General features: G+C 40.9%; 2 protein-coding genes across 3 annotated transcripts in view; one reads left to right on the forward strand and one right to left on the reverse strand.

Annotated features, from left to right (window-relative positions):
• Positions 1–5,365: 5,365 nt before the first annotated feature.
• LOC113009780 (copine-8) overlaps positions 5,366–27,987 on the reverse strand; it is a 106,697-nt gene continuing 84,075 nt past the window's right edge. For both annotated transcript variants that reach the window (XM_026148311.1, XM_026148312.1), the window contains exons 14-20: positions 27,601–27,647; positions 26,675–26,856; positions 25,100–25,227; positions 21,609–21,711; positions 19,350–19,407; positions 19,162–19,235; positions 5,366–10,059 (exon numbers count right to left, since the gene is read on the reverse strand). In XM_026148311.1, coding sequence (XP_026004096.1) covers positions 9,871–10,059; positions 19,162–19,235; positions 19,350–19,407; positions 21,609–21,711; positions 25,100–25,227; positions 26,675–26,856; positions 27,601–27,647 — 781 coding nt within the window. In that variant the 3' untranslated portion in view covers positions 5,366–9,870. The remainder of the gene's footprint in view (positions 10,060–19,161; positions 19,236–19,349; positions 19,408–21,608; positions 21,712–25,099; positions 25,228–26,674; positions 26,857–27,600; positions 27,648–27,987) is intronic.
• LOC113009779 (uncharacterized) lies at positions 11,470–16,309 on the forward strand. The gene is made up of 2 exons (XM_026148310.1): positions 11,470–12,225; positions 12,300–16,309. The coding sequence occupies exons 1-2, from the start codon at positions 12,055–12,057 to the stop codon at positions 15,936–15,938; spliced, it is 3,810 nt and encodes a 1,269-aa protein (XP_026004095.1). The 5' UTR covers positions 11,470–12,054; the 3' UTR covers positions 15,939–16,309.

Here is a 27,987-nt window from a genome sequence, read left to right on the forward strand (position 1 = left end):
TTTTCCTATTTCCGTTGTGTTTTGTGTGCTTTTGCAGCGTTTTTCTGGTGTTTTCTTAAGCTGCAGTCCGTTTGGCCTCTCAGGGCCACCGTACTAATTAGCTGTATTTTGAAGTTCATTAAAAGCATAATCCCTTGATGAATAAGTAACACGATGTATATACTGAAAAAATGTTTATCTTTTAATTTGGCCAGACTGTGGGCGCAACAGTAGCATTTAAACAGACATCATTTCTTTGAATTCTTTCCGTCAATCTGGCTGTCCATCAGATTTTAACCTGTTAAATCAAAAACACTGATTTTTTCCCCCTCTCATTTCATCTTTCACACATAAATATTGAAACTTCATCTGCGCTATATAATTTGACTTCACTTCATGCAGCCAACCCACAATTTCAGCCCTGATTTTTCCGCAGGCCAAATGTGAAGCCAACTGAGTGAATTTGTTTTGCAAATATATGCAAATACGGTCTGTAATAAGGAGAATCCATCAGCTAATTTTGTCCGCTTTCTAAATTTACGAGTGCATTTATGGCTGGGGAATAGATGGGCCTACACCTGACATCTATCTCATATACACAAGAGGGTTGATGATGATTGAGTGGGGCGTCTGTGGATAGCAGAGACGCCGTGTGCATGCTTGATTATATCTGTCACCATCAGCCAGCTTTATTATCAGCATAACGCTGACATATTTACAGTGGATGTCTTACTTTAATTTGCCCAAGACAAGCCATTTTAAAATGTCAGGGATGTGTGCAAGTGTCATCCATCTCTGTTGTACCTACAGGTATTCACGTTTTTGTTCTATGTCCTGCTCAGTCATTTCTCATAAGTCCCAGAATGCCTTTTAACAATCCCAAGAGGGAGGGAGAGCAGTTAATATGACAGCACACAGTGAGATATTGTCTGTCAGCTATGAACTTTTATTTTATCCATGATAATTAATTTTTATACTTGGTCTCACTTTTAAAAAATTTTATTTATTTATTTTTGCTTAAAAATGATGAACACTGATGTATGCTATGTGTCCATATGACACAACATTGTCTGCTCATCTGTACTGATTATTACTTTATAATTTCAGTGTTAACACCTTCTGTGCTGCTCCTCAAGGAGATAATTGGTAATGAATCTATTGTGATTGCTTTATCTGATAGAACATGCTGTTTACCAAAGCGGCAGACCAGAAGGTGACAGCCTGCCAATATACAGACTGTTATATGCCTGATAATCGTCCCAGCAAAAATGCAAAGTTAATGGAGGTTTAAGTGAACGAATAATGTTAATCAGGCACAAGAATAGCAAAGTTGCCATGCAAACAGCAGCTCACATGTACGTCCACGTGAATGCAAAGCGAATGCAGCGATTACATAGTTGTTGGATGGAAAGACAGTGAGCAAAGCTGGATGCTGACCTTAAATCCAAGTCAGCATCAGTGGATTTTGCTCCAAGACATGATAAACAGAGAAGTTTTTTGAAAAAGGGTCAAACAATGCTAAACTCTCTTGATGCTTTGAAGCTAATTTGTTTTTAGCCAATCAGTATTATTGTAGATTTTATTATTGTCTGTGCAACCAGCTACCAACAGATACCGCTTTAGAGATTTGTGAATGCAAAGTAGTCATGTAGTGTCTTTAACCTCCAAATAAATGCAAACAAACAATATTGTGTTGTAAAAAAAGTTGCAGAATTTGTGCATCTTGCAAGGTACAAGTAGTTGCTATGCTACAGACACATAGAAATGACTGGAGATTGCAGCACAACCACAATGACGGAAACTATGTGAATAAATCCCTGTCTTCAAAGTGGTTGCTTTACTTTGTTGTTAGCAAAGAAATGAGATCAAGCTGACGATTAGATGCAGTTTATTTGTGGTAATACTATATTGAACTGCTATTAATTGGTAAACATTGCAAATCTATTACTGTGTGTTGCAAACCTGTCACCATTTATGTACAAGAAATTCACATTAAACAGAAGTTCACATTAGCTATAACTTTATGAATTTGAAACAGGAATTCATAAAGTCAATGACAATTAGCTTTTATAGAGGAATCTAACCAATTGATTTCCAGTTGGGAACCAGTGGAGTCAAGTCCCCTACTGCAAAAACAATCTAGTTTGCAATGTGTCTGCATTTATAAGTTAGATGCTGAAGCTCCAGCAATGCTTTATTGCTCTTCTTTCACCAGTGTATTTGACCAATAACTTATAGCTTCAAGCTCTCAAGACTTTATTTTCTTCTCTGTGCACCTTGGAAGTAGGTGCACAGAGAAGAAGTAGGTGTTTAAAAACCAGATGAAAACCTTTTTTGCTCACTGCGCATCCATTCATCCTATTTTTATTCTAGTGTGACTGAGCCATTAGCTAGCTATTAGCATAAAGGTTGAAAACGGTGTGGAAACCTTGGGTTTCACTGTAGTAAAGCTAGTAAAAAAGTAAAATTCAGTACTCTGAAATACTCTTTGTGCCCTCAGAGTGTTAACTAGTGAACATTAAAAGGGTTACAATGGCAGATGTGTGAGCCCTAAGACTTTTATTAGTGTAATGGGTGCAAAAAAGGAAAAAGAAAAACAATTCATATTTCATTTTAGTCATGAGTTTAGTCCATTTTTAGATATTCTTAACTGAGCTGAAATTTGGGTGTAAAAGCCAGGTTTAGTGTAGGCACATCACCAAATCTTTTGTATTGATGGTGTTCTGATTGTTGATAAATAATAATAGAATGAAAAACAGTAGTGGTCCTAAGATTGAACCCTAAGGCACACCTTTGGTTGCACTCGTAGAGCTAGAAGTAATAATTTCTGTCTTTACATACTGAGCTGTGCTGGACCATTTTCAAACCATTTCAAACTGTTTACTCTGCATGGGCAAGTATTTTAATATTGTATGACATGTGTGCCAAAAGCCTTTGAAAGGTCAATTTAAAAGGACTGCAAGATTTGTTTTTAAAAAATACACATGGCACAAACACATTTGTATTACACTGCTTGTTGCCTGCAAGTTGATGAGCAGCTCGACCATGAAAATTACTGGAGAGTTACAGTTTTGATGGTGTCAGCTAGAAGGAAAGCCAGGCAGTACACACACGTATGAAACCATCAGTCATATTTATTTTGCAGTGAAGGTGCTGGAACACTGCATTCTCCTTCAGTGCCACTTTCCCCTAAAATTTCACACTGTTTCTCCAAGGTTAAGTAACATCTTTGTTAACAGTTTGAGGAGAATCACTCCTCCGGATGTAAACAGCTGAGAGACAATCACTTCACAGCATAACTGCATAACCCCTCTGCTCTCTGAAGCTGACAATATCCGAAAACGCAAACAAAAACAAGCTGGATTGAAAGTGCTGGAAATCAGGGATCTCAGCACCTGTCAGAGTGCTTGCAGAGTTACTGGGTGCTGCTGAAGAACAACATCAACCCCCAGCAGATACAAACTGCACGGTTGTGTACTTCTGTGTGTCGGGGCATTGATGGTTTTGCTGATTGCCAGGTGAAAATACAAACTGAGAAACATTTTTTCATTTTACAAGAAATAACTGCCACCAATCAGAAAGATGACTCAGTAATGGCAACTTTCAAAATAACACAAAAGTTCTCCATGTTCTGAAGCGGTGCCTAGTTCAAGATTAGTGGCCATGTGTCTGTGCGGTTTGTGTGTTTGTGGTGTGGGTAGACTTTCTTGTACTGTAATTATCCTGTCAGATGGAGCAAACCTGATATTAATCCTAACAGGCTAGGGCTGGAAAAACGAGAACAGGGAAAAACACGGAGCAGAAATCCAAACATACAGTCATGTGAAAAGTATACAAGTATACATACACATCATAACAAAAGCTAAACTAATTTCCCCGTGTGGGACAGTAAAGAGTTTGAATTGAAATTGAATTGAAAAATCATCTGGGCTCTAGTAGGTCTTAGAGTTAGGTAAATACATGAACAACATATGAGACATTTAAAAACAATAACTTGGAGTAATGGTTTGACTTTATCAGTGTCTCACATAACTGTGGAGGAACTTTGGCCCACTGTTTTTCACAGCGTTACTTTAGTTCATGAAATGTTTGCGGGCTCCTAAGGTCCTACCACAACTTTTGGATTTGGACGCCACCTTGATTCTTTTCTTTTTCAGCCATTCTGTTGTAGATTTGCTGTTGTACTCAGGATCATTGTCCTGTCCTGTTGCATGAGCCAAATTCAGGAAAGCTTTAGGTCAGGGGTGGGAAACTCCAGGCCTCAAGGGCTGGTGTCCTGTAGGTTTTAGATCTCACCCTGGGTCAACACACCTGAATCAAATGATTAGTTCATTACCAGGCCTCTAGTGAACTTCAAGACATGTTGAGGAGGTAATTTAGCCATTTAGATCAGCTGTGTTGGATCAAGGATACATCTAAAACCTGCAGGACACTGGCCCTTGAGACCTGGAGTTCCCCCACCCCTGCTTTAGGTGTTGCACAGATTGAGCAGACTTGACTAGAATATGCTAATATAGTAAGGAGTTTTTGGTCAAGTAAATGCCTGCAAAGTGCCCAGGTCCTTTGGCCGCAGAACAAGCCCCAATCATTACCCCTCCACCACCGTGATTGACAGTTGGTGTGAGACATTTATGCAGACATGCTGTGTTTGGCTTTCACCAAACACGGTGCTGTGCAATATGGCAAAACATCTCCACTTTGGTCTAATCTGTTCAAAGGACAGTGTTTCAGAAGTATTGTGGTTAGTCAGATGCAACATAACAAATCTATTTAAATATGCCAAGTGTTGGAGAGATCCTAATTTGAAGAGGCAGACTGTTCCAAACTTTAGGTGCAGCAATCCCAAAGCCCCGGTCTCCTCTGTGTTCTAGTCTGCTTCTAGGAACAATCAGAATCAGCTGACCTAAGAGTTCTAACATTAGTGTAACATACAGAGGATTTGTCACAATAAAGGTGATTCTAATTCTCTTGTGTTTTTTGCAATTTCTCTGAGCATTGCTGGCCGGCAAAACTTCTACTTGTATAGAGGTGGTCACACTTGCTGATGATCAGCTAATCACCTGCATTTGATTGGGATTGGTAGCATCTGGCTGAATTCCTATAGAAGCGCTTTTAGTTTTTTCACCCACTACTTCTGCATTCAGTATATCTTTTACTAAATGAACGGTCTATTAAGGGATGTTGTTGTTAACGTGAGGCTGTATTTACCTGAATTTAAGAGCTGCCGAGGACTACGTTATTTTTTTTAAATAATACTTTGATATGTAAAACCTCTGAACAGAGAGAAGGCATGCTTTCTTTTCCATAATTGTGGGGTAAAAGGAGAAAAAAAATTTACTTTTAACCTTTGACTGGCTCAGAGGGGAAAAAAACAACTCACAAAATGTCGTTTAATATGAATATTTATTTAAAAATCAATAGTTCAATACAGAAATAGTCATCTGTTATATGTATTATCAGACAGTCAGTACTTCAACCATGCTTTCTCTGATTAATCACGGTCTCAAAAAAGTACAAGAAATTTTTTTCCATTATTGAGCTTGTGCAAAGAAAACACACTAGAAAGCAATAGAAACACTGACACAAAGTAGATAACGATCAGTTCCTTTGAACAGTTCATTTTCCAGAAGAAGGCATCGCACAATTCCAAAAAGATCAGTCAAAGATTTAAGGCCATTTTGTACAGTTAATTTTCATATAGATTCGTATATTTCAAAACACTCAGTTTTCAACAAAAGGAACTGGTGCATCCTTTGTAAAACTGTACATGCAAACATAGTGCACATTATTAAGAAGATATGACGAGCATACGATACATTATTTGGATATCTTTAGTAAACAAAGATCTTACGTGTGTTAACACCTCACATGATCTAATAAAACACGCTTAGAAAAGGCGCCTCACAGGCACACGCGCACGCACACACAAACACACGCTCACGTTCGCGCAGTATACATCAAATGTGTTCACACATATACACACTTGTGGCTTCATGAGGCTTGTCAAAGTTAGTGAGCCGTGTAAAACTGTATGGAAGCTGAGAAAGGTCTGAAAATATGATCCTTACTTACATATTATTCCAAAGTAAGAAACTAAAAAGTAGTAGTGCTTAATTTGAAATATTGGAATTTGAATGGATCGAATTTGGGTTTAATTAGTTTTCTGTTTTTTCAAAGTCTAGCAAGAAAATTTCAAGTTTTCCAATTTCCAGAGCTTCAAATTCAATTTTACATTCAAGTGTCTGTGTTTCAAACCTGGTTTGATTTTAAAAAGTTGAAAGTTTCTATCCTGAATTTCACTAAACCAGGTCCAGCAACTTTTTGTTGGGTTTTGTTGTTTGTTCATCAGTAAACAAACAACGAGAAAAATGGCCTAAAATCCTAAAATCAGAGAGAAAAAAAACAAGTTTAACTATAAATGAGGAATTTAAATGACACAATTACCTGATTTTCACAACATTTTAGATTATGGTGACAACATCAAGTATTTAAATCAGCTCATAATTGACAATTTAGCCCTGATTAGCTGGTCTTCTCATGAAATTTGGTGAAATTAAAATTAGGGAACAGATGTATTTTCCAACCTGGAAAGTTTTTAATGATGAACGTGTGACTACAAGAGGTAGTTTGTTGTTCAAATAGCATGGGTTTAAATCTGGGCAGCCAACTGAAATTGGGATTAAAGCCAAGCTGTTGTTGTAGTCTGCAAACAATTCAAGTTGTAGTTTACATCCATGTGTGTCCAGACTCGTATTATGTACAGCCTGTAGCATATCTGCAAGGAATCAAACAGGTGGGCAACTTCTATTAGGATCATCAAATCAGTATCTGACTCATCATCTCCCTGTTTGGCACTGAATAATGGTCAAAAGTGTTTTTGCTAGAAAACATTTTGACACTTTGGATATAAAAAATTATAATTTATTCCCATTACACAACATTTGTTGTTGGTGGTATTTTTTAAGTATGAATTATATGGTCAAAATTGTATTCACAGGTCACAGTGTGTTTGACCTTTAACCATGCAGTTCCACCTTAAGTCCAAGCGGATGTTTGTGTGGAATTTAAAGAAGCAATATTGGTTTTTTTTAAATTGCTTGGTCCACAGCTGTCACCAGAGACAAGGCAAAACAAAGAAAGGAAAAAAAGAATGGAAATATATAAATGACCTGTTGAAAAGGTTTATTCACATTTGCCTCTCTATCACTCTTCTAGGTTAGATTTTTAAACCGTAGTGTTTCAACTACTGATGAAAAGCTGTATTTATAGGCAGTCCTGGTATTTGCAAAGAGTGTTTCTTGCTCTAGTAGTTCAGGGAACTTCTCTGTTTTTCAGCAACCGGCTATAGCAAACTAATTCTATCTGCTCCAACAGCTTAGTCTGGGATTTTGCAATGTCTCATGCTGTGATGACCTTGAGGTCCACCTAGGGTTTGATCAGGTGCTAACTATGTCTCTGTTTGCTCTGCAGGGACTGAATAGGTGACATAGAGCGAGCATAGAGGTGCCCTGTCTAGGCAATGAGCTCTTAATGTTGAATTATTATGCTTATTTATGCTTTCAACTGAGCAGTTGGCCACAAGAAGCCTAAACCAGCACACACACATTCATTTGATAAATTCAGCGAAATTGAGTTTCTGCTACGGTGACAATACATGGGAGAAGACTGTAAAAAAGAAAGAGAAATGTGAGAATGCAATAAGAAATGCAGCAATGTATTTCTCAAAATACCGTGAGGCTGCGGTGCAATGTAAAGTATTCCAAAGTATGTAAAAAATTCCAGTTACAATTTTTTATTTATTTATTTTTTAGTGTTGCTTTCGGGGTTACTCCTTTTTACAAGGAGATGGAGATAGCACATGAATATTAAAATGTTGCATTCCCACTTAATTTAAATATTGTATCTACTGCTGTTTTAAAAGGTTATTTCAATCGACATCCATATCTCAATCCAAATCTCCGCATTCACACACACTTGTGACAAAAATAGAAGACTTTAAATTGGAAACTTGTCGAAACGGTGAATACAACTCGCATGCGTCATCCTCGTTCATATGATTAGCACATATAAATACACATCGTAAAAACAAAGCTGTATCAAAGCTAAAGGTGTAATAAAAATGCACTCAAGTACAAACACACTACACCCACGCAAAGAAAAAATATAGGGAAAATGTGTTTTTCTCTGCATTTTTGACCACTGGGCTCTTTTTGCTCAAACAGTATTTTGTTTGAGAGCAGCTGCTATTGTTTTACACATTGGGCAGGAATATGTGACAACACAATGAGACAAAACCCCTGGGCACATGCGCATCCTACTGCCAAGGCAGTTTGTAGCGGCAAGACAGACACAGAGACACAGGGTAGCCATGTTTCCATTCAACTCTCAAGTAGTACTACATAAACAGCCAAAAAGCTCTTCATTGAGCTCGGATGGAGGATTAAAGTAAAATATAATAGGGTCAAAAAATGTAAAAACCGAATATGTAACTAATATTAGCCACATTTTAATTTTTTGTTGACTTCACAGTCATGCTAACAGGATCATTCTTTTAAAATGCTAACATTAAGGCTGCTAGCATGTTCACAACGATAATGCTAGCATGCTAATGGCTAGCAATTAAACTATTTGCGATGCTCACCGCCTTGGCGTGTAAGCATATTAACAGTCACTAATTTGTGGTAAATATAATTTGTTTTTAATGATACTTTTTTCTTTTTCTTGTGACTGTATAACAACGTTACACATTAATATGGGAGTTTTCAACCTTTATCAACGACGTGTGCTAGCTAACCAACTGTGCTGTTCCTTGAGTATTTAGCTTACATTTCTTTAGGATGAACAGAGAGTCTAGGTTTTTTAAATAATTTCCAGTCAAGTTAAATCCTGTATGAAGGTCATTATAGTACTTGAACAAAATAAATAAATAAATAAAAAATAACTAAATAAAACCCTTCTTATTTCTGATTAGCATAAAATTCTGACTTTTTCAATTAAACTAGCTAAAAAAGAAGGCTGGATGGAAAGACAGCTAAAAGTGACAAATGTAGAAAAGAAAGGATTGAGAGAGATGGAAAGATAAGGCTGAAGAAGACAGACGAATGAAGATACTGGCAGACAGACACTCATCCCCCACAGACAGACAGATGGATAAAAGAGGTAGTGCAGGGCCACTATATGCATGCAGTTGACTGAGGCTACACTCATGCAAAAGTTTAATACAAACACTAGAATACAGTACGGTACAGTACAGCACAGTACAGTACGGTACAGAAGGGCTACCAGGACCTGCACTGCTGCTACCTGGCATGGATGCCAGGAGAGAGAAAGAAAGAAAGAGAGTATTACAAGCTTCATATTGAAACTATATAAAAGTATCAACAGTAAAAATCCTCGTTAGCATTTACTGTAAACAATGAGTGATTTGGAGAGAAAGAGAAAGAAAGAAGTTATATATGTCCAGTTATTTACAAGTGAAATTACTGCTCATTTAAGATCATGTAACTCCTTCATTTGTCTGGAGACATTCTCTTTAAAAAGTAAGATCAGCCATTTTATACTGCTTTTCCTTTTTTCTTATTTCTGCCACAATTTGAATTGAGACTCTCTGAACTTTCTCCAAAATCTTTCCAAGCATAAAATAAGCAGGTAAAAAAAAAAAATCAAAACAATGACAGGAATGCTTGACAGTGGAAGTAAACAGACTCTCATCTTCTTTTCCTGCCCTCAAAAGCGTCACTCTCCTGGCCCGGCATGCAGCTTTCTGAACACATGAAAGACCACTGTGATCCACAACCACAAGGCATGGAGAGCGGCTTTAAGGAAATGGAAGTATTTCGCGTGACAAGTTCAGCGAACCCCTGACTCCAAAACCTTTTCCAGCCTTGCTCCTCAGATCTGGGTTTGGATGGGTTGCCCAGGTGGTGTGTATGGAGGCGGCGCCGGTGAAGGCTTTATCCCACGGGTCCGCATGTAGGAGAGGAACTGGTCTGGAATCTCAGCCAAGACATCTTTGGCGAGCCGGGCCATGCTTAGGATGTGGTTCCCCGTACGATCGATGTAGTCCCTGAACGGGACAAACTGAAAGGTAAGAGGAGGAAACAGATGTTGAGACAGGAGTTGGTTTGAAGAACAATGCGAAATCAATCATATATAGGTTTTATAGGCACTGCAGGCTTGTCAGGCAATTTCCTCTTGCATAATTCTGCGCGTCATAGCCATCAACTCTTAGCTAGCTAGCCAGCCAGCTAAGTCAGCATCATAGGCAGTGTAAAAGGTGAACAAATTTTGAAGCTTTGCCATTTGACCTTTAAAAATATTACAGTTATCGTTAACCAAGCAGAGCTGATTATTTCCTTATTGATTGTTGGTCCTGTTGTAATTGAATGTCACCCTACCAAATAAATGACTACTATCTGCTTTCCATGTGGTTTTACTGTATTTGATGTTGTTCTGCACTGAAACTGACCAGTTAGTCACGTGACCAGAGCTCAAACATCTGTCTGTCGCTTCTAAGACTTTCTGAAGAAAAGCAGTCATAGAAAGTTCTGTCTTGATGAACAAAAATTGGACTTTTGTCATTTCAGGCAATAAAACAGCTCAAAGCTAGAAAGCTTTTACCAAAGACGCTGCTTTAAAAATAACTTTATGGAAGTAGGACCGGCCAACTGATAGGACTTATAGAGGTGAAGATATCGGTGAAATGTGTGGGAAGACAGTTGGGTTTGGTAAAGAGGGGGAAAATGAGAGAAGTCTGTGATGGCAGCAGCCACACAGGGGTAAATTAGTCCATTTTTCACTTTATTATTTTGCTTTGCAGTATTCTTCATTAATATAATTCATTAATCATTTGGTTAAACCTAACACTGGTATTATGAGGCGCGCACATAGTAGCATTGTATGGTTTTTCTAAAATGTTTTGTTATATTAATTATGTTTCTCTTTCTTTGAGTTACCTGGGTTTGGGCGGTGGCTGTTTCCTGTCTGGGCAAAAGGTGTGGCTGAGGACTCTGGGGACAAAATGCCTGCTCAGCAGGACCAACCATGGGCTTACCAGGAGCAGGGGTGTTTTAGGCTTAGTTAGGTTATTCTGTGCTTAGTTAATATTAGTGTGTGTTTTTGTTTTCCCCCCTATTGTGTTCAAATGGTTTGGCCAAATCATTATAAAAGCTACCCTCATGTGTCTTTGTAAATAGGTCAGTTTGTGAGTTAAGTTGTGTCTCACTTTGTTTTGTTTAAGTTTCTGGAAATTACTTTTTGTAGAGTTATATTTAGTTGACCTGTTTTATGGGCCTGCTAAGTATGGTTTTGAATTTTGTTAATTTTGGACTTTTTGAGGGTTAAAATAAAGAAAACCCTTTTTGAAGATATTTTTTTGCCTGTGTCCTCTTTGCTTTGGCTGCTTGGTCCCTCACAATTGGTGGCAGCAGTGGGATCTGCCAGTTGAGGACACAGTATTTTTTTCTTTGAGGCTTTTTCACCCCCAGAAAAAAAAAAGAAAAATGCATCGTGGAGGAAAGGTGGAAAAGAAGAAAGGAGTAACTGTTCAGAAGGAAGCTGATGCTGAGGAGGAAATTGGAGTCTCTGAAATGGTGGAGAGCACTGAGGTTGAAGAAAGGGAGCCATCTCTGTCAGATCTGATGTCAATATTGCAAGCTCATATGGGTCAACAGGAGGCTCGGGAAGCAAGGCAAGAAGAGGTAACTGCACGACAAGAACAAAAATTCAAAGCATTGCAACATCAGTTTCAGCTTTTACAGTTAGAGGTGCAGTCCCGGACATCACCAGTACCAGAGCTACCATTACCTACCACAGAGTCACCAGAGTCAAGGGAGCTACCTCACATTCCTAGTTCTCCTCAAGCTCAAGCTGAATCCAGTCAGTCATTATCAGGTCAGTTTTCATTGCATGAACCCAGACTGGAAAAGTTGACTGATAGTGATGATATTGAGCATTTTTTGACTACATTTGAACGCATTGCCTTAGCATATCGTTGGGAAAAAACAGACTGGGTTTTTCGATTAATACCACTGCTAACGGGCAAGGCAAGAGGGGCATACGTTCATATGGATATTGATGACTCTCTCAGCTATGACAAAGTTAAAGCTGCAATTTTGTCCAAGTATGATGTTAACCCGGAGACCTACAGGCAGCGATTCCGTTCACTGGAAGTCAGGCTTGATGAGAACCCTAAGGAGTTGTATGCTCGACTTAAAGATCTGTACGGGAAATGGATTCAGCCAAAAGGTAAAACGAACCAAGAAATTGGTGAAATAATCATCCTTGAACAATATTTGAGAATGTTGTCCCCTGAGCTACAGGTTTGGATTCGAGAGCACAATCCGTCTTCTGCAGCGAAGGCAGCTGAGCTGGCAGAAGTGTTTGTAGCTGCCAGGAGGAAAGGGCAACCTTGGACCTGTAATGCAAATAAAATGCCAAAGGAAGGCCCCAAATCAGCCCAGATGTATCATCAAAGGCCATTGTCAGCAGAAAAAACTCCTGTGGGTGAGAACCAGTTTGCTGGCAGACCATTAAAAAATTCAAAAAAGATTGTTTGTTACCTCTGTGGGTTAGAGGGCCACACAAAGCCAATGTGCCCAAAAACCTCAGCTAAGATGGTTCAAATGTGTTTCATGCCACGTTCACATGCTGAACATGGGCTCCAGTGTGACCAGACTGTTAAAATGATAAAAATTGAAGCTAATGGAACAACTTTAAGAGCTTTGCTTGATTCTGGCAGTTCTCGTACACTGATACACAGAGATTTTGTGCCCCCCAATATTGTCCGTGTCAGTGATACCATCCCCATTTGTTGTGTGCACGGAGATGAGAAGATGTACTCAACAGCTGACATGTACATTAAAGTGAATGGACAGACATACCTTTTAAATGTTGGGGTGGTTGATAACCTGCCTTATTCAGCTATTCTGGGACGAGATTTTCCAGTGCTTTTTGATTTGTTGGAGTCAGACCAGAATCATCAATGCAATATGGCTGTTACTAGAGCCCAAGCTCAAAAATCTAGTGAAACCTCAGAAGTTTTCAGTGCCTTGCCATTTTTTGATGAGGAATGGGAAGTTGCACTTGTGAAGCCTCGGAAAAGTCGCAGACAGAGGAGACAGGAGAAGTTCCAGCATACTATAGTACACCCAGAAATGCATACTGACCCAGACTTGCCTTTGGGACTTCAAATTCCTGGCAATATAATAGAGTTGCAAAAAACTGATCCTAGTTTAGCTTCCTGTTTTCAGCGAGCAATAGACAAGGACCAAGTAGAGGAGGCAGGCATTAACAAAAGTGACTATGTCTTGCAAAATGGCATACTTTACCATCAGATGGGCTCACTTCTGAAGCTAGTGGTCCCCCAAGAGGTTAGAGAAACTGTGCTTAATTTGGGACACTCTATTCCCTGGTCTGGCCACCTTGGTAAGCACAAAACCACAGCTCGTATTAAACAACATTTTTTCTGGCCTGGCCTCCATAGAGATGTAGCCTACTTCTGTAAGAGCTGTCCTCAGTGCCAGATGACATCCTCCAAAGTCCCTTCCAAAGCTCCACTCCAACCACTGCCTATTATTGGTACCCCATTTGAGCGCCTCGGAATGGATATTGTTGGACCTGTTGAGAAGAGTAAGTCAGGGAATCGCTATATGCTTGTAATCACTGATTACGCAACTAAATATCCAGAGGTCTTCCCACTGAAATCCATCAAGGCAAAATCAGTAGCTTTCTGCCTTGTACAGCTCTTCGCAAGAGTAGGGTTCCCACAGGAAATACTGACTGATCAGGGGAGTAACTTTATGTCCAACTTACTAAAACAGGTGTACAAGCTGCTGGGCATTAGAAGCCTGAGGACCACCCCATACCATCCTCAGACTGATGGGCTAACAGAACGGTTCAATCAGACTCTGAAGCAGATGCTCCGGAAGGTGGTAGATAAGAATGGTGCTGATTGGGATCAGTGGCTTCCTTATCTTCTCTTTGCCTACAGGGAAGTGCCACAAGCCTCCACTGGTTTCTCTCCGTTCGAACTTTTGTATGGGTATGAGGTACAAGGACCTCTAGCCCTCCTAAGAAACATCTGGGAGGGAGGCAAGGAAAAGATGGACTCTGTTAACATTGTTTCCTATGTTGTGCAGATGAGGGAGCGACTGCAGAAAATGAGTGAGCTTGCTCAGTCAAATATGACCAAAATCCAGCAGAAGCAGAAGTTTTGGTATGACCGAGCAGCTCGTCAGAGGTCTTTTAGTCCTGGACAAAAGGTGTTGGTGCTCCTCCCCACTGACAACAACAAGCTATTGGCTAAGTGGCAAGGGCCCTTTGAGGTTCAGAAGAAATTGGGGTCCACTACTTACCAAGTGTTCATCCCTGGAAAGCCACGCTCCAGCAGGGTTCTGCACATAAATCTATTGAAGGAATGGGCGCAGCGCCCTGAAAAGACAGCAGAGGTGATGCTCATAAGGGGTGTGCCAGAGGAAGAAGAGGTTGGTGAGCAATACTTGCCTTCTGCTGATGTGGTAGATTTTGACCTTAGTCATCTGCCAGATGATAAACAGCTTCAGGTGAGAGCTGCATGCAACTCTGAGGTGCTTCAAGTGAATCCTGGCCGAACAGATATTGTTGAGCATGACATTGTCATTAAAGAGGGCGTCGCAGTAAAGCGTTTGAGCTACAGGATCCCTGAACGTCTGCTAATATCCCTGAAGAAGGAAATCGACCTCATGTTGTCCTTGGGGATCATTGAGCCATCAAAGAGTGAGTGGTGTAATCCAGTGGTCCTGGTGCCAAAGAAGGATGAAAGCATGAGGTTCTGTATAGACTTCAGGTACCTAAACTCAATATCACTGTTTGATTCATACCCCACACCACGCATTGATGATTTGCTGGAACGGCTGGGGAAGGCAAAGTACTTGACCACACTTGACCTGTGCAAGGGATATTGGCAGGTGCCACTATCGGAGCGATCAAAGAAGTTGACTGCCTTTCGAACACCTTGGGGTCTCTTCCAATTTACAGTGATGCCATTCGGGCTGCATGGGGCTCCAGCAACCTTTCAGAGATTAATGGACCAAGTACTATGTGGTTTCTCAGATTTTGCATCTGCATATCTTGATGATATTGTCATCTACAGCACCACATGGGAGGAACACTTGGAACATCTGCATGCTGTCTTCGACCGTCTTGGCACTGCTGGGTTGACGGTGAACCCCTCTAAGTGTGTTTTTGCCTCTGCTGAGACTGCGTACCTGGGCCATGTGATCGGGAATGGGGTGATCAAGCCTCAGGTCAGTAAGATCCAAGCCATTGAGTCTTGTCCTCTCCCACAGACAAGGAAGCAACTAAGATCCTTTTTGGGCATGGCAGGCTTTTATCGTCGGTTCATACCACGATTCTCCACCAGGGCAGCTCTACTAACGGACTTGATAGGCATCAAGTGTCCTAATCAGATTAACTGGACAGAGGAGGCTATAGCAGCTTTCAAGGACATCGGTCAATCACTGAGTAGCGAACCAGTTTTGTACAGTCCAGCCTTTAATGAGCACTTTTTCCTTCAAACGGATGCATCTCATAGGGGTCTGGGAGCAGTGCTACTTCAAGGTTTGGAAGGAGAACGTCATCCTGTTGCTTATATCAGCCGAAAGCTGTTCCCGAGAGAGGTTCGATATTCAACAGTGGAAAAGGAGGCCCTTGCAATCAAGTGGGCCCTTGATTCCTTCAGGTACTACCTTCTTGGAAGAGAATTCACCCTGGAGACGGATCACAGTGCACTTCAGTGGATGGAAAAGATGAAAGATAAGAACGGAAGGATCACAAGATGGTACCTTGCTCTGCAACCTTTCCGGTTTGTCATCAAGCACATTCCTGGGAAGAACAACGTTACCGCCGACTTCCTCTCTCGCTGTACCAGCGAGAGTCCTGAAGAGGGGGGGTGTGTGATGGCAGCAGCCACACAGGGGTAAATTAGTCCATTTTTCACTTTATTATTTTGCTTTGCAGTATTCTTCATTAATATAATTCATTAATCATTTGGTTAAACCTAACACTGGTATTATGAGGCGCGCACATAGTAGCATTGTATGGTTTTTCTAAAATGTTTTGTTATATTAATTATGTTTCTCTTTCTTTGAGTTACCTGGGTTTGGGCGGTGGCTGTTTCCTGTCTGGGCAAAAGGTGTGGCTGAGGACTCTGGGGACAAAATGCCTGCTCAGCAGGACCAACCATGGGCTTACCAGGAGCAGGGGTGTTTTAGGCTTAGTTAGGTTATTCTGTGCTTAGTTAATATTAGTGTGTGTTTTTGTTTTCCCCCCTATTGTGTTCAAATGGTTTGGCCAAATCATTATAAAAGCTACCCTCATGTGTCTTTGTAAATAGGTCAGTTTGTGAGTTAAGTTGTGTCTCACTTTGTTTTGTTTAAGTTTCTGGAAATTACTTTTTGTAGAGTTATATTTAGTTGACCTGTTTTATGGGCCTGCTAAGTATGGTTTTGAATTTTGTTAATTTTGGATTTTTTGAGGGTTAAAATAAAGAAAACCCTTTTTGAAGATATTTTTTTGCCTGTGTCCTCTTTGCTTTGGCTGCTTGGTCCCTCACAAAGTCACAGAGAGGATAGACGGCAATAAGGAAGAAAAGCGCAGATGGAGAAGAGACTGGGTGAAAGGAAGAGAAAGGGGGGTGAGAAAGAAGGAGGGTGAAATATGGTGAGGTGGGGTGGAGGGGGGAGCAGTGGGAAGAGCCACACAAACGAACGAAGAAAATGAAGAAGTTGAATTAAGTAATTCATCTTCTTTTTGTTACAAGTGGGAGATGTACTTGTGAACTGCAAGATTATTTTTGTAAAAGTACAGCTGTACAGCTCACCAGGCTAGCAGCTGCCTGTGAGAAGAATCTAGCCTAATTAAGACGCTGCAGAATCGCCCGGGCGGCTGAAACTCTGGCGTGTAGCTGTGCGGCGATCGGGCTACAGCAAATTGTAAAGGTTTCGCCTCAACTGGGGTAAAGAAAAGTCAGAATCTGTAACATCACCTAGCTGAGCAGAACATGTAGAAAGATGAAATGTGCATATTTTCATCCAATTTTTCATTTTTCTCCTGAGACTTTTGGTAATAGAGTCTCCTGACACGGTTTGGGGCTGCTGGAGTGAGAAATTGAGCAGTTGGAAGCTTTGAGATAAGGCGAAAATACAAGCCAGCAGCTACATAACAAGCACCAGTTAGCTCTAGGAAAAGTCAGGGATTAATGGGATCAAATATTAGGCTGCATAATTTATAGTGGTGCTGAAAGCATACGTGTATCCTAAAACACCAGTCACCGTATGATCACTGAAGTTATTTCACTTTGCTGATATAAATCTTGTAAATCTCTCTCATAATGTCCCTCCAATGGAAGACAAAGTCACTTTTTATATTTACTTAATGAGATGTTGTCACCTGCAATCACAAGATCACAAATGGAGACAATTTGTGCTGGAAACACTTGCTGCAGAAGTTAAGCTTCACCATGACACTTGGGGTTATTAGCTTTCTGATAATGAGATCCTGCAGGCTGAGCTGGTGTAATGTTCCCGTACAGAAACGTAGTTTTTCACTGCCACCAGGTCTTTTTCTGCATGGAGCGCTTGTATATGTGTGTGCTTGAGCTTGTTAAAAAAAAAAAACCTAACTAATGAGCGTGGCTCTGAGGGAGGGTGCGAGAAATAAGACTATGACGGCAGCGGCATAAAGGTCACGGAGGAGGAAAACGTGACTTCTCCGTGTTGCAATCAAACAAGTGGTTTGCTGTGAATGTTCGTTTTCTTCTACTTCTTTTATTTCGGTGCTAAGATTAAAGCTGCTTTGGGATTACCTGCAACCGTGAAGTGATCCCCTGCAGCAACACAAACAGGAATACAAAGAAAAGGGAAGGCAACGAACGCCTGGCTGAACTGGATGATTGAAGGGATGGGTGAACTAATACTGCATGAAGTACGACTGTGACTTTATACATTAAAGGCACGTCTATGTGGCTGCTTTGCTAACCTAAATGACCTTTTAAGAATAAAGAACTTAAGCACACAGGTAGCGCTGTTGTGGCTATGCCGAAGCCACATGGGGAAAATTCTGATCTTTCTGCGCTGCACAGGTCCATCTTACATGGCTGCCTGCAGACCCCACAATGCCCTAGGCTTTTTAAAATGGGCATTAAGCCAGGGGTTAGAGCTGAGGTTCACTGTTCATTCACTTTAATGAGGAAGTGAGACTGAGTAAAAGATGGAGGGGATGGCGATTTGGCTCTTCACTGTTACTGGGGAGCCTGCCATTATCTTTCTGTGCGTGTGTGTGTGTGTGTGTGTGTGTGTCTGGGGTATGAGCAGACAGAACCACCACATGGTTGGTTCTGTCTGCTCATACCTCCCAGGCCCAATAAAAATGCATAGGCCCTGAGTTTGGCTGGAACTGGAATTTTGTTGGGAATGTGCATTGCTAAAGCATCAGCTGATAGGGGTCTTCAGGTGGGTCCCACTTAATTAGCTAATTTGAGCACTTGATTTGTCAGGTGTAAATGAAGCACCTCGTAGCACAGGTATTGTTTCAGCACACACAGTTTGTACAGTTAAATCCATAACTTGTTTTGGATTTAACTGTCCTGTCTTCCTTCTCTCACCCCAACTGGTCGCAGCAGATGGCCCCGCCCCTCCCTGAGCCTGGTTCTAGCGGAGGTTTCTTCCTGTTAAAAGGGAGTTTTTCCTTCCCACTGTCGCCAAAGTGCTTGCTCACAGGGGTCATATGATTGTTGGGTTGTTCTCTGTATGTATTATTGTAGGCTCTACCTTACAATATAAAGCGCCTTGATGCAACTGTTGTTGTGATTGGCGCTGTATAAATAAAATTGAATTGAATTGTCTCGTGGGCAGTGCTGCTCCATGAGGATGGGGCTGGCTCACACCAATTTGACTCAACTCCACTTTCCAATTAATATTCACAGGCTCTATTTACAAACAATCATTTGGCATGCAATCCCAGTGAGGGGACACCCGTATGACCTCCATTTAATACCCTTAAGACGTCTGTATACTCACTTTAAATATATTGTCACAGCAAAGCCGTCAGAACACAGAATGGACCGAAAACGCAGACCCAAGACAGTGACACAGGTTAGTGTAATGAGGATGAGTAACGATTTAAGAGACTGAAGGCAGACCTCACCTGAACAATGTCCCTCTCGGCGTATCTTCCTCTAGAAGAGATTCTGACTTCATCACCGTCTAATTCAACCATGGCTGTAAAGATTAAAGACAAAACTAAGCTGGCAGCAGTTTTTCCTACAAAAAAAAATCTAATCAAATAAAGGTTTGTTATTTTAACCCACATGTTTCAACATCTTGTTGACTTACCATCAAATTCTGCAGGCCCTACTCCCACAATGATAATTGACATCGGCAGGCAGGAGGCCTAAACGAGAGCGAGAGGAAGAACAATTAATATTTCAAAACATTCAAAGCTGTGAAAATCTTTACTTGAGTGTAACGCCATGCATGTTCACCCGTGTTGGACACTGTGGAGGTTTTTCTTTAGTAAACAAATCATGTCACATTCATGTCTCGCAGAACACATACAATATGTGTGATCATGTGTGTTTTCCACCCCCGGAGCGCTGCGTGGGTTGAGCCATCACTGTAATTAATATTAGACATGAGACACTCAACTCGCTGACAGCTAACAAATGACATGTGTTTGTGTTGTACGTGGGCGCATTCGTTCAAGTGTCACAGAGTGTGTATGCAGTCCATCGGTGTGTGAGTGTGTTCAGTGAGTAATGTTATGACCTCAGGCTGCAGAAAGATAGATGATGTTATCGAAACATCTCGCTTATTTTTTGCTCCCAGTGGTAGAGGTCCTCAGGTTTCTAATTCTGCTCCGCTCACCCCCCCCCCCCCCCCCCCCCTCATATCTCGCATATATCTTCCCCCTTTTTTTTACCCAAGCCTTCTATTTCTCCCGTCGAACCATCAAACCCCCTGTCCTTTGTTGTTTTCACAGGCCCTGAGATGGATCACTGGTTTCAGAAACATGGCTTCCGTTCACTGTTCATTTTGTTTGCATTCTGGGCGACTCTGGACTTGACAGTGATGGAGAGGATGGTGCGAAGGTTAACCACATGCTGGCAAAAGCAGCACAGCAAACACACATTATAACAGAAGGAACCGCTGCCAGTCATGGATGTCGTATCAAATGCGAAATTCTATTTTTTATTAAATTCCCTCAACTGTGCACAGTTCACATGCGCTTTCACCCCTCTGCTCATTTGCACACAGTTTTGTCTTGACTGTAAATGTTTACAATCCAGAGTATTTATTTATGTTTAAGATTTGGTCCACAGTTATTTCGGCGTGTTTCCTAACTTTTCCCACCACAACACCGCATGTAACCAGCACAACAACAGAAAACTGTGACTGCTACCCGTGCACTATAGTGCACTAACCCTGATGTGTGAAAAGCACACTGTGACTTGCTGTACATGCTAACCCAGTATAAAAGGAGGATGTAGCCATGGCGATGTCACCCGCTGGGTTAGGCCTCTACACTTTGAAGCTTCAAAATGAGCCACCACACAGTTCTTATTGATGGTTTTTTGAAGTTACTATATTTGGACAAAAGGGCTGAATTATCTTGGTTTGCAAGCGGTCTCCACAAAGTGTACAGACATGCATTGCTCAGTAATAGTCTAATAGTATATTAGAATTTCTCTCAACCGAAGCACAAACCACACAGCTATAACATTAATCAGATAATCCATTAAAAATGCCCCAACAGGCATAAACACAGTAGAGAGGTCTACTTCAGTGAGTGAAATTAATAGAGGGAAACTAATAAACACATATCAGAGCCAGCTCCCTGTGTTGGGAAACCTGTCAATTAAAACAGCCATGCTCCCAATCCAATTATCCAGGTGGATGAGCTTTAAAGAAATCATCCCACTCAGAATTCTAGAAATGAAGAAACTATCCACAGAGGCCAAAACTTATTCTTGTATGAGGCTATAATTATGCTTTTTAATGCTATAAAGTTGGCCGTTTTAACATGAGAGTCCATGAATACGGACTCGAGAGGATCTGCAGTTTTTGCCACTTCTGCATTTTCCCCTGTTCTAACCCTCAATGATCAAAACTTCAGATGATACAGTAATCATCGAGCACAAAGCAATTTTCATCTATTTAGGGATGGGAACATCATCAGTGCTAACAAACTATCTAGAAGTGTGAGATTTAGATTGTTGCACCTTTAGCTAATCAGGTTGTGTTTTGATGTTTGATGGTTGTAGTGTTGTGGTGTTGTAAATATATGCGAAATGGGGCAGCTAGCATGATGGTCACGGTCATTTCTCTTTGCATTCGCCTCCATGGTGATTCGTTGCTTCTTTAGCATAAAGTACTGCTTCGTAAAGTTTAATTAAGGGATGAATTGCTTCCTTCCTTGTTTGTCGTTCATGTTTTCATTATTTCCTCATTCCTTCAGCCAGTTTTTGGTTTTGAGTGGCATTGGCTTTATTTACCATTATTATAATTAAACTTTTGCAACTAATATTTCTTCAAAGGGTGAACTTTCTGAGAGGTGCAGGCTCAGGTGTTCACAGCTGCTCTGCACGTCCTTACATTGACAATAGATTCCTTGGTCTGGGCCATGTCTGAGATGACCCCGTCTGTGATGATGAGGAGCACAAAGTACTGGGAGCCATCCTTCACAGATGCTGCGTATCTGTACAAAAACACACAAAGAAACAATTTGTGGTTATTTCTGATCTCCTTACATGTTTTTGTTACAAATACAGCTCATTACTTGAGTAGATTATGCATCACACTGTGTAGTTTAATTACATGTAAAGCATTTAGTGGCTTTATTTAATAAAGAGCAGAAACAGATCTGTGAAAACAGGGTGGTATTGATGCTCTGGATAACAGGATAATCTGTCAAACACATCTTTATGTCAGTTTCACAGATTCTTGTCTTATTAAGAATTTTAGCCACTCTGTTACCAAGTGTGTCCTTTCACTCCTGTCTGAGTCGTGACCTGATATTATTCCAACTGCTTCAGTTTCTTTCAAGCATCACCTTTCTGTGCAGCAAGCTACGTCTCCATCTCCTAATAACTTCCACTATAGACCATCACAACACTGTAGATAGAAGGATGAAATATAGCAAAACAAGTCGAGTCAGAGACAGCGAGAGACCAAGGAAGACAAAGTCGATAATTACTAAGCTGTATGGGGGAGTGGAGTAAGAGATAGCAGAAATGATAAATGGGGGCTGTGCTATCAAAAAAAGAGATGCAGAGGCTGCAAAAAGATGTTACGTGTCCCCATAACAACTAGAGTTTAAAGTTTTTAATGAGGTTATGAGGAGGAATTTATGCAATGTGTTCTGATTAGTTACGTTCTTATCTCACACAGCTGAACCAGGTCTGAGAGTTAAAACTTTTAGAGCAAAAACAGAGTTAATGATCTGCAGTCTGGCTCGGGGGTGAACTGAGGAGAAGAATATTTCAGGCACAGAACAAAAGCAGCAAAATGAACAGCTTCACTTTGTTTAAAGAACTGGCCTGGCTCTGAGTCAGGGGTAACAGAGCTGTGCTGTTTCTTATTGTTACTATTCAATTCAGTTAAATTTTATTTATATCGCTCCAAATCACAACAACAGTCACCTCAAAGCCCTTCATCTTGTGAGGAAAAGATCCTACAAGAAATACAGAGAAAACCCCAACAAACTCCCCTTTCACCCGCTGGGCCCATGTCCTCATTTGAGGTTTGACAGCGGTTTAGTAGATAAAGGTGAAAGGCTTGGACATGAATTGAGCTGCGGTTTGGGGACTGGCAGTGGCTCACGGGCCTGGCAGATCCCCATAGTTTACCCATAGTACTACATAGAAGTGAAGAAGTGAAAGAATTGAAAAGGGGAGGGAGGGTGGGGCACGTAAACGAGAACAAACAGCTTGTAGGACTTGGGGAACCTACATAGATGAGAACCGGAAGGAGCGTGTTTGGAGGTGTGGTCCTGCTCCTAAAATTCAGATACTTTATCTCCAATTAACAAGAAGAAACCAGCAGAACAGGTTCATGGAGGGACACAAGACACAAAACATGCTGTGGAAATGCAGAGTGGTGTCTAAAAATAGAGCAAGTGAAAATTCCAGCGTAATTACGGGAGGATTTAGGGTCACCTGATCCAGCTCTAACTATAAGCTTTATCAAAAAGGAAAGTTTTAAGCCTAATCTTAACCTCTTAAGCCCCAATGCTCCAGATACAGGGGCATTGTCTGTCCCTGTGTGTTGGCCCTGCGACAGACTGGCGACCTGTCCTGAGCTGTGTGCGTGTTTGAGGTTGCTCATGCCTTGGTGGAGAGGACGGTCTTTGAATCATTTAACATGTCTGACTTGTTCTCTTTTGCTTCGTGACCAGCTTCTAGACTTTGGTGTGCTGCTCTTCCTCTTGATGGTAAAGGCGGTTTGTCTGTTTCCTTTAGTTTAATCAATAATAAATACCTTTTGATTTAATGCCAACTTTGCCACCTTGTCTCCTTTGGACACTTTTTTACTTCCCAACAACCACTGAATATTTTATGTGACACATGGATGTACGGTATAACCTGTGACCAGCTGCATCTCCGTGTGGTTCAGCAATTGCAGAGTCGGCAACCTCCGCCAGCTACAGCGGATTGTTAAAGCAGCTGCCAAGATCATCGGAACATCTCTCCCTCTGCTACGGGACTTCTTCCACAAGTGCTGCATCAGTAAGGCCTCCTGGATCGTGCTTGACCCCTCACATGGACTTTTTTCTCTCCTTCCAATATTCAGATGCTATCGCAGCATCGAGGCCCGATCCTCCAGACTGTAAGATAGCTTTTTCCCCACAAGCCACCGGACTCTTGAACTCACTACAGGCTCTCCCACTCCCCCCAACAAACACACCCACACAAACTGTTAACTAACTGCCTCTATTGCACTCCACATACCACTGCCTTTGTAACCCAGATGCTGCTCTATGGACAATCCTGCTCTCAAGAATCCTGCTCATGGTCACTTTAAATCACTTCAACCTGTAAATTGTAAACTGTTATTGATCCTTTTACCTTAGTCTTATCTGTGTGTGTGTGTGTGTGTGTGTGTATGTATGTCTTTTGCACTGAATGGAAATGAACTGAACTGCCTCTATATTCTGTACTATATATATAGCAGAGATGACAATAAAGTTTACTTTGACTTTGATAACACACACCACAACCTGGTGACAGGCAGTGCTTTTGGGCTAATTACGGAGTTTTCCTGCTGTACTTGGGCACTCAAAACACTTTATACAACATGCCTCATGTAACCTTACAGGCACCTTTTTCTAACATTCACACATCAGAAAGCAACTTGGGGTTCAGTATGTTGCCCAAGGATACAAAGGGATGCAGATTGGAGCGCCAATGATCGAAGCGTCATGGCTTTATGCTAAGCTAATCAGTTGCTGTTGCTCAAAGGGACTGACCAATGGGTTGGAAAGGGCTCAAATACTACATAACCAGTAATCGAAAATGTGCAAAATACTGAACTCATTACAAGCTGGTTAAGCATCTGTGTTATGCTCTATTTGTATGTGTAAGTACACAATTAAGATGTGAGTAAATTATCTCCTAGATATGAAAAGCAACCTGACGAGAGACCTCGCTATAATTACATACTTGCATGAACAGATTCTTAATGTATTTTTCTTTTGGAAGTCTTTTTCTTGATTGTCCGCCTGCTCGTCTTCCCCCGCAGCATAAATTACGTTCTCATCGGTATACAGACACAAACAAACACGCAATCATCCGTCAGGCACCTTCTCTGTTTGTGTCCCGAGGTTTTTCTCCTGCACTCTAACTCTTCTTAGCTACATTACAAACATCTGCTTCAGAGAGCTCATTACAGAAAATCCAAGAACACACGTTGAGTGTCGGAGTGAAATGTACTCTCCGTTCTTTCACGCGTACTCAAATGATACGAAGTTCATTTTAAAGGAAATGATGACAATTACGACAGCGTAAAACAGCGTGCTCAGCGTACAGAAAAGCAAAAACCGAGAGATGTAAATCAGACACTTAAAATCACTGGTGTACGTGTGTTACCTGGCCACATGGTTGATAACAGGAGAGAAGTTAGTGGGGCCGTAAAGCTGAACCGACTTAAGACTCTGGTAGTAGGCTTCCATTACACCATCAATCCCTGCACAATATGGGTTCTGAGGGTTCCCGTTCTGCAGAGGAAAGAAGAAGAGGGGATTACCTTCCATGATTGATTTGAGATGCATTCAGCAGGGCCACAGGAAGAGGGAAAGCAAGTGAATCATTTATGTACTCTCTCACTGGATGTTTGGGGAAATCCCATCCGTTTGGCAACAACAACCATGCCACAAGTAATTAAAATCACCTTTCTTCCTCATTCTGATGCTCACTTTGAACTTCAACAGGCTGCTTATTAGGGATGGGTATCGTTTAGGTTTTATCAGTGCAGCTGAATCTTGCATCTTTTTGAAAGAGCGTAAACACAAAACATTATTTTATTTTATAAGCTGGAATATGCAGAAAATAGGTTTAAATGTTAAACAAATTTCTTCACGTCAGAGACAGTTTCATATAATAAATTTTTGCTTGATGCATAAAGTTAAAAGATTACAAGTTTTTAAAAGAGACCTTTTTCTTTTGATTAAATTTTATATGACGGATTATGCATAAAAATAGAATTCGGCTGAAAGGTCTATTGCTTTACTCAGGTTGTGTATCATGTTTTTAAAAAGTAACTAAGTAAGAAAGTAACTAATTACTTTGAAAATAAGTAATCAGTAAAGTAACAGGATTACTTTCTTGGAGAAGTAATCAGTAATTGGTAACCAATTACTTTTTTCAAGTAACTTGACCAGCACTGGTCAGAACAGTTTATCCAGTTTATATCGAGGAACCTTTAAGACAGCAGGATTTACTCTGAGACTGCTGGTTGCAACAACTTTCATTGTCAACAACACCATATATACATGTTTGATATTGCTTTTGACATTTTGGCTGGTTGTACGAAAAACATTAGAACGGATGGTTCAAAGGTCACAGTAAATAAATGCAACCATCAAAGGCTAGAATGACCCTCGAGTTATTCAAATGTAAAGCATAACTCACAACTTTTCCGTGTGACTGGGAACATTTGAGACTCTCGTAAATGAAGACATTTTTTTGTGTTTTTGTTGACAGGAGCTGCATTAAATTCCACAATGTAAAAGAACTGACATTAAAACCTGAGCCTGTCAATTAGCTGGAAAACTCCTCAACTGCTGTGTTACAAATATGCAAATCTCCATAGTACCCGTCAAGCGTGTGAATACGTAACACACCACTAAGCAGCAAATGGACCCGGAGATTAAAGAGCATCCACGGTTGTTTACCAGTACAGTGTTGTCGACCACGTTAGAATAATGCAGGCAAGCCACGAATCTACCTTTCAGCTTTGTGAAGTGAAAACAGTTCAGTGTGAATACAAATGAATAGAATAAATTTAAAAGTGTTTATGTAATTGTTTTAGGGAAATAGTAATTTTCCTCTCGTTCCCTCTCTTGCGCTCTCCAACACTAATCATAGGTCACCTATTATAAATGACTCTCCATTGACTGCAAATGGCTGCTAATTGCAGGGTACAAGTCTCAGTCCTGTACTTACCAAAGCAAACTCATGGGACACCCGTCCATCGGGTGGCAGTTTGGCTCCAAAGCCAAGTGCAGGGAACATCTTATCACTGTCGTAGTCCTGAATTATCTCTCCGACTGCCTTCAGAGCCATGGCGTAGGCATTCAACTGGTAGGGGCTCATGTAGTGGAGTGAGGTGGGCTGGGCTGGGTTACCTGTTGTGGACAGAGACAGAATCTTCAAAATCACAAGTAAGTTAAGTCCAAATTCGGAGATTTCCTTCCAGCAAGCACATAAAACAGACCGGGCCATCATGGATTGTCAGAAGCTGCAGGAACCATGATCACTGCTAGAATAGCTGCCTGAAGTTGTAAATGTTGTTTTACCACTTCTTGATTTTTCGCACATCTTTGTCACAGAGAGCTCGTCCAAAAGTAACCATCCAATAAATCTCTAGTGGTTCATGATGTGTAAATTTGTAGAAAAACACTTGAGTCATGATAGCTTCAGCGATGGAGTTAAATTAGCTGCTAATTACCTTACAGCGGCGAGAATGTGTTGCTTATTTTTTTTGTTTTATCTATCCGTATGCGACTTTTTATATCGCTACGTGGGTTGTTTTTAATAAACTGCGGTGGCTATTGAGGGTTTTGTAATTGGCTGACAAGATCAAGCGCACCTCAGCCTCTAACACATTTATTACAACTACAGTTGAAGAGTTTTTATTTCATTTAATAGGACAGGCTGAACAGCCTCAATCGTCCACCTACTACTGAGCTCAAGGGTAGATTGATAACACAGCCCTTTAATCACGGCCATCATAGCACGTTACCGCCAGGTGTGATGGAGAGGGCTATTAGGAAACACTTGATTCTCCCATCTGCATATATTTGAATAAATGCTCTCCAGGCATTCAGGGCACTCTGTGTGTCTAAATGTGTGTTTATGAGAAGACTCACCATTGGAAGCTGTGAAGTCGATGGCCACGGTGAAGTTAATCTGGGTCCTTGTAAGACAAAAACACAGAGATAGAGATGGTTTAAAAACGTCTGACCAGATTATGGCACTGGATCACCAGAGCTCCCATAATTCAGAGGCTTCGAATTCCCTCATACTGGCACTCAAGCAAGTAGCTGTGATATTTCAGTGAACGGTCGGAAAGCTGCGGATGACCAAAAAACATTAGGATTCATGCTTTAGAGATCATGAATGTCGCTGGATTAGTCTTGCGAACAACTGGGAAGTTGTTATCTAAGAGAATGCGGAAGCAGTGAAGATGGAGGAAGACTGAACAAGACCAGGAAAAATAACACACCACGGCACCCGGGATGAGAAAGTGGCACATC

Source organism: Astatotilapia calliptera, chromosome 17 (genome assembly GCF_900246225.1).
Source record: "Astatotilapia calliptera chromosome 17, fAstCal1.2, whole genome shotgun sequence".
Lineage (NCBI taxonomy): Eukaryota > Metazoa > Chordata > Actinopteri > Cichliformes > Cichlidae > Astatotilapia > Astatotilapia calliptera.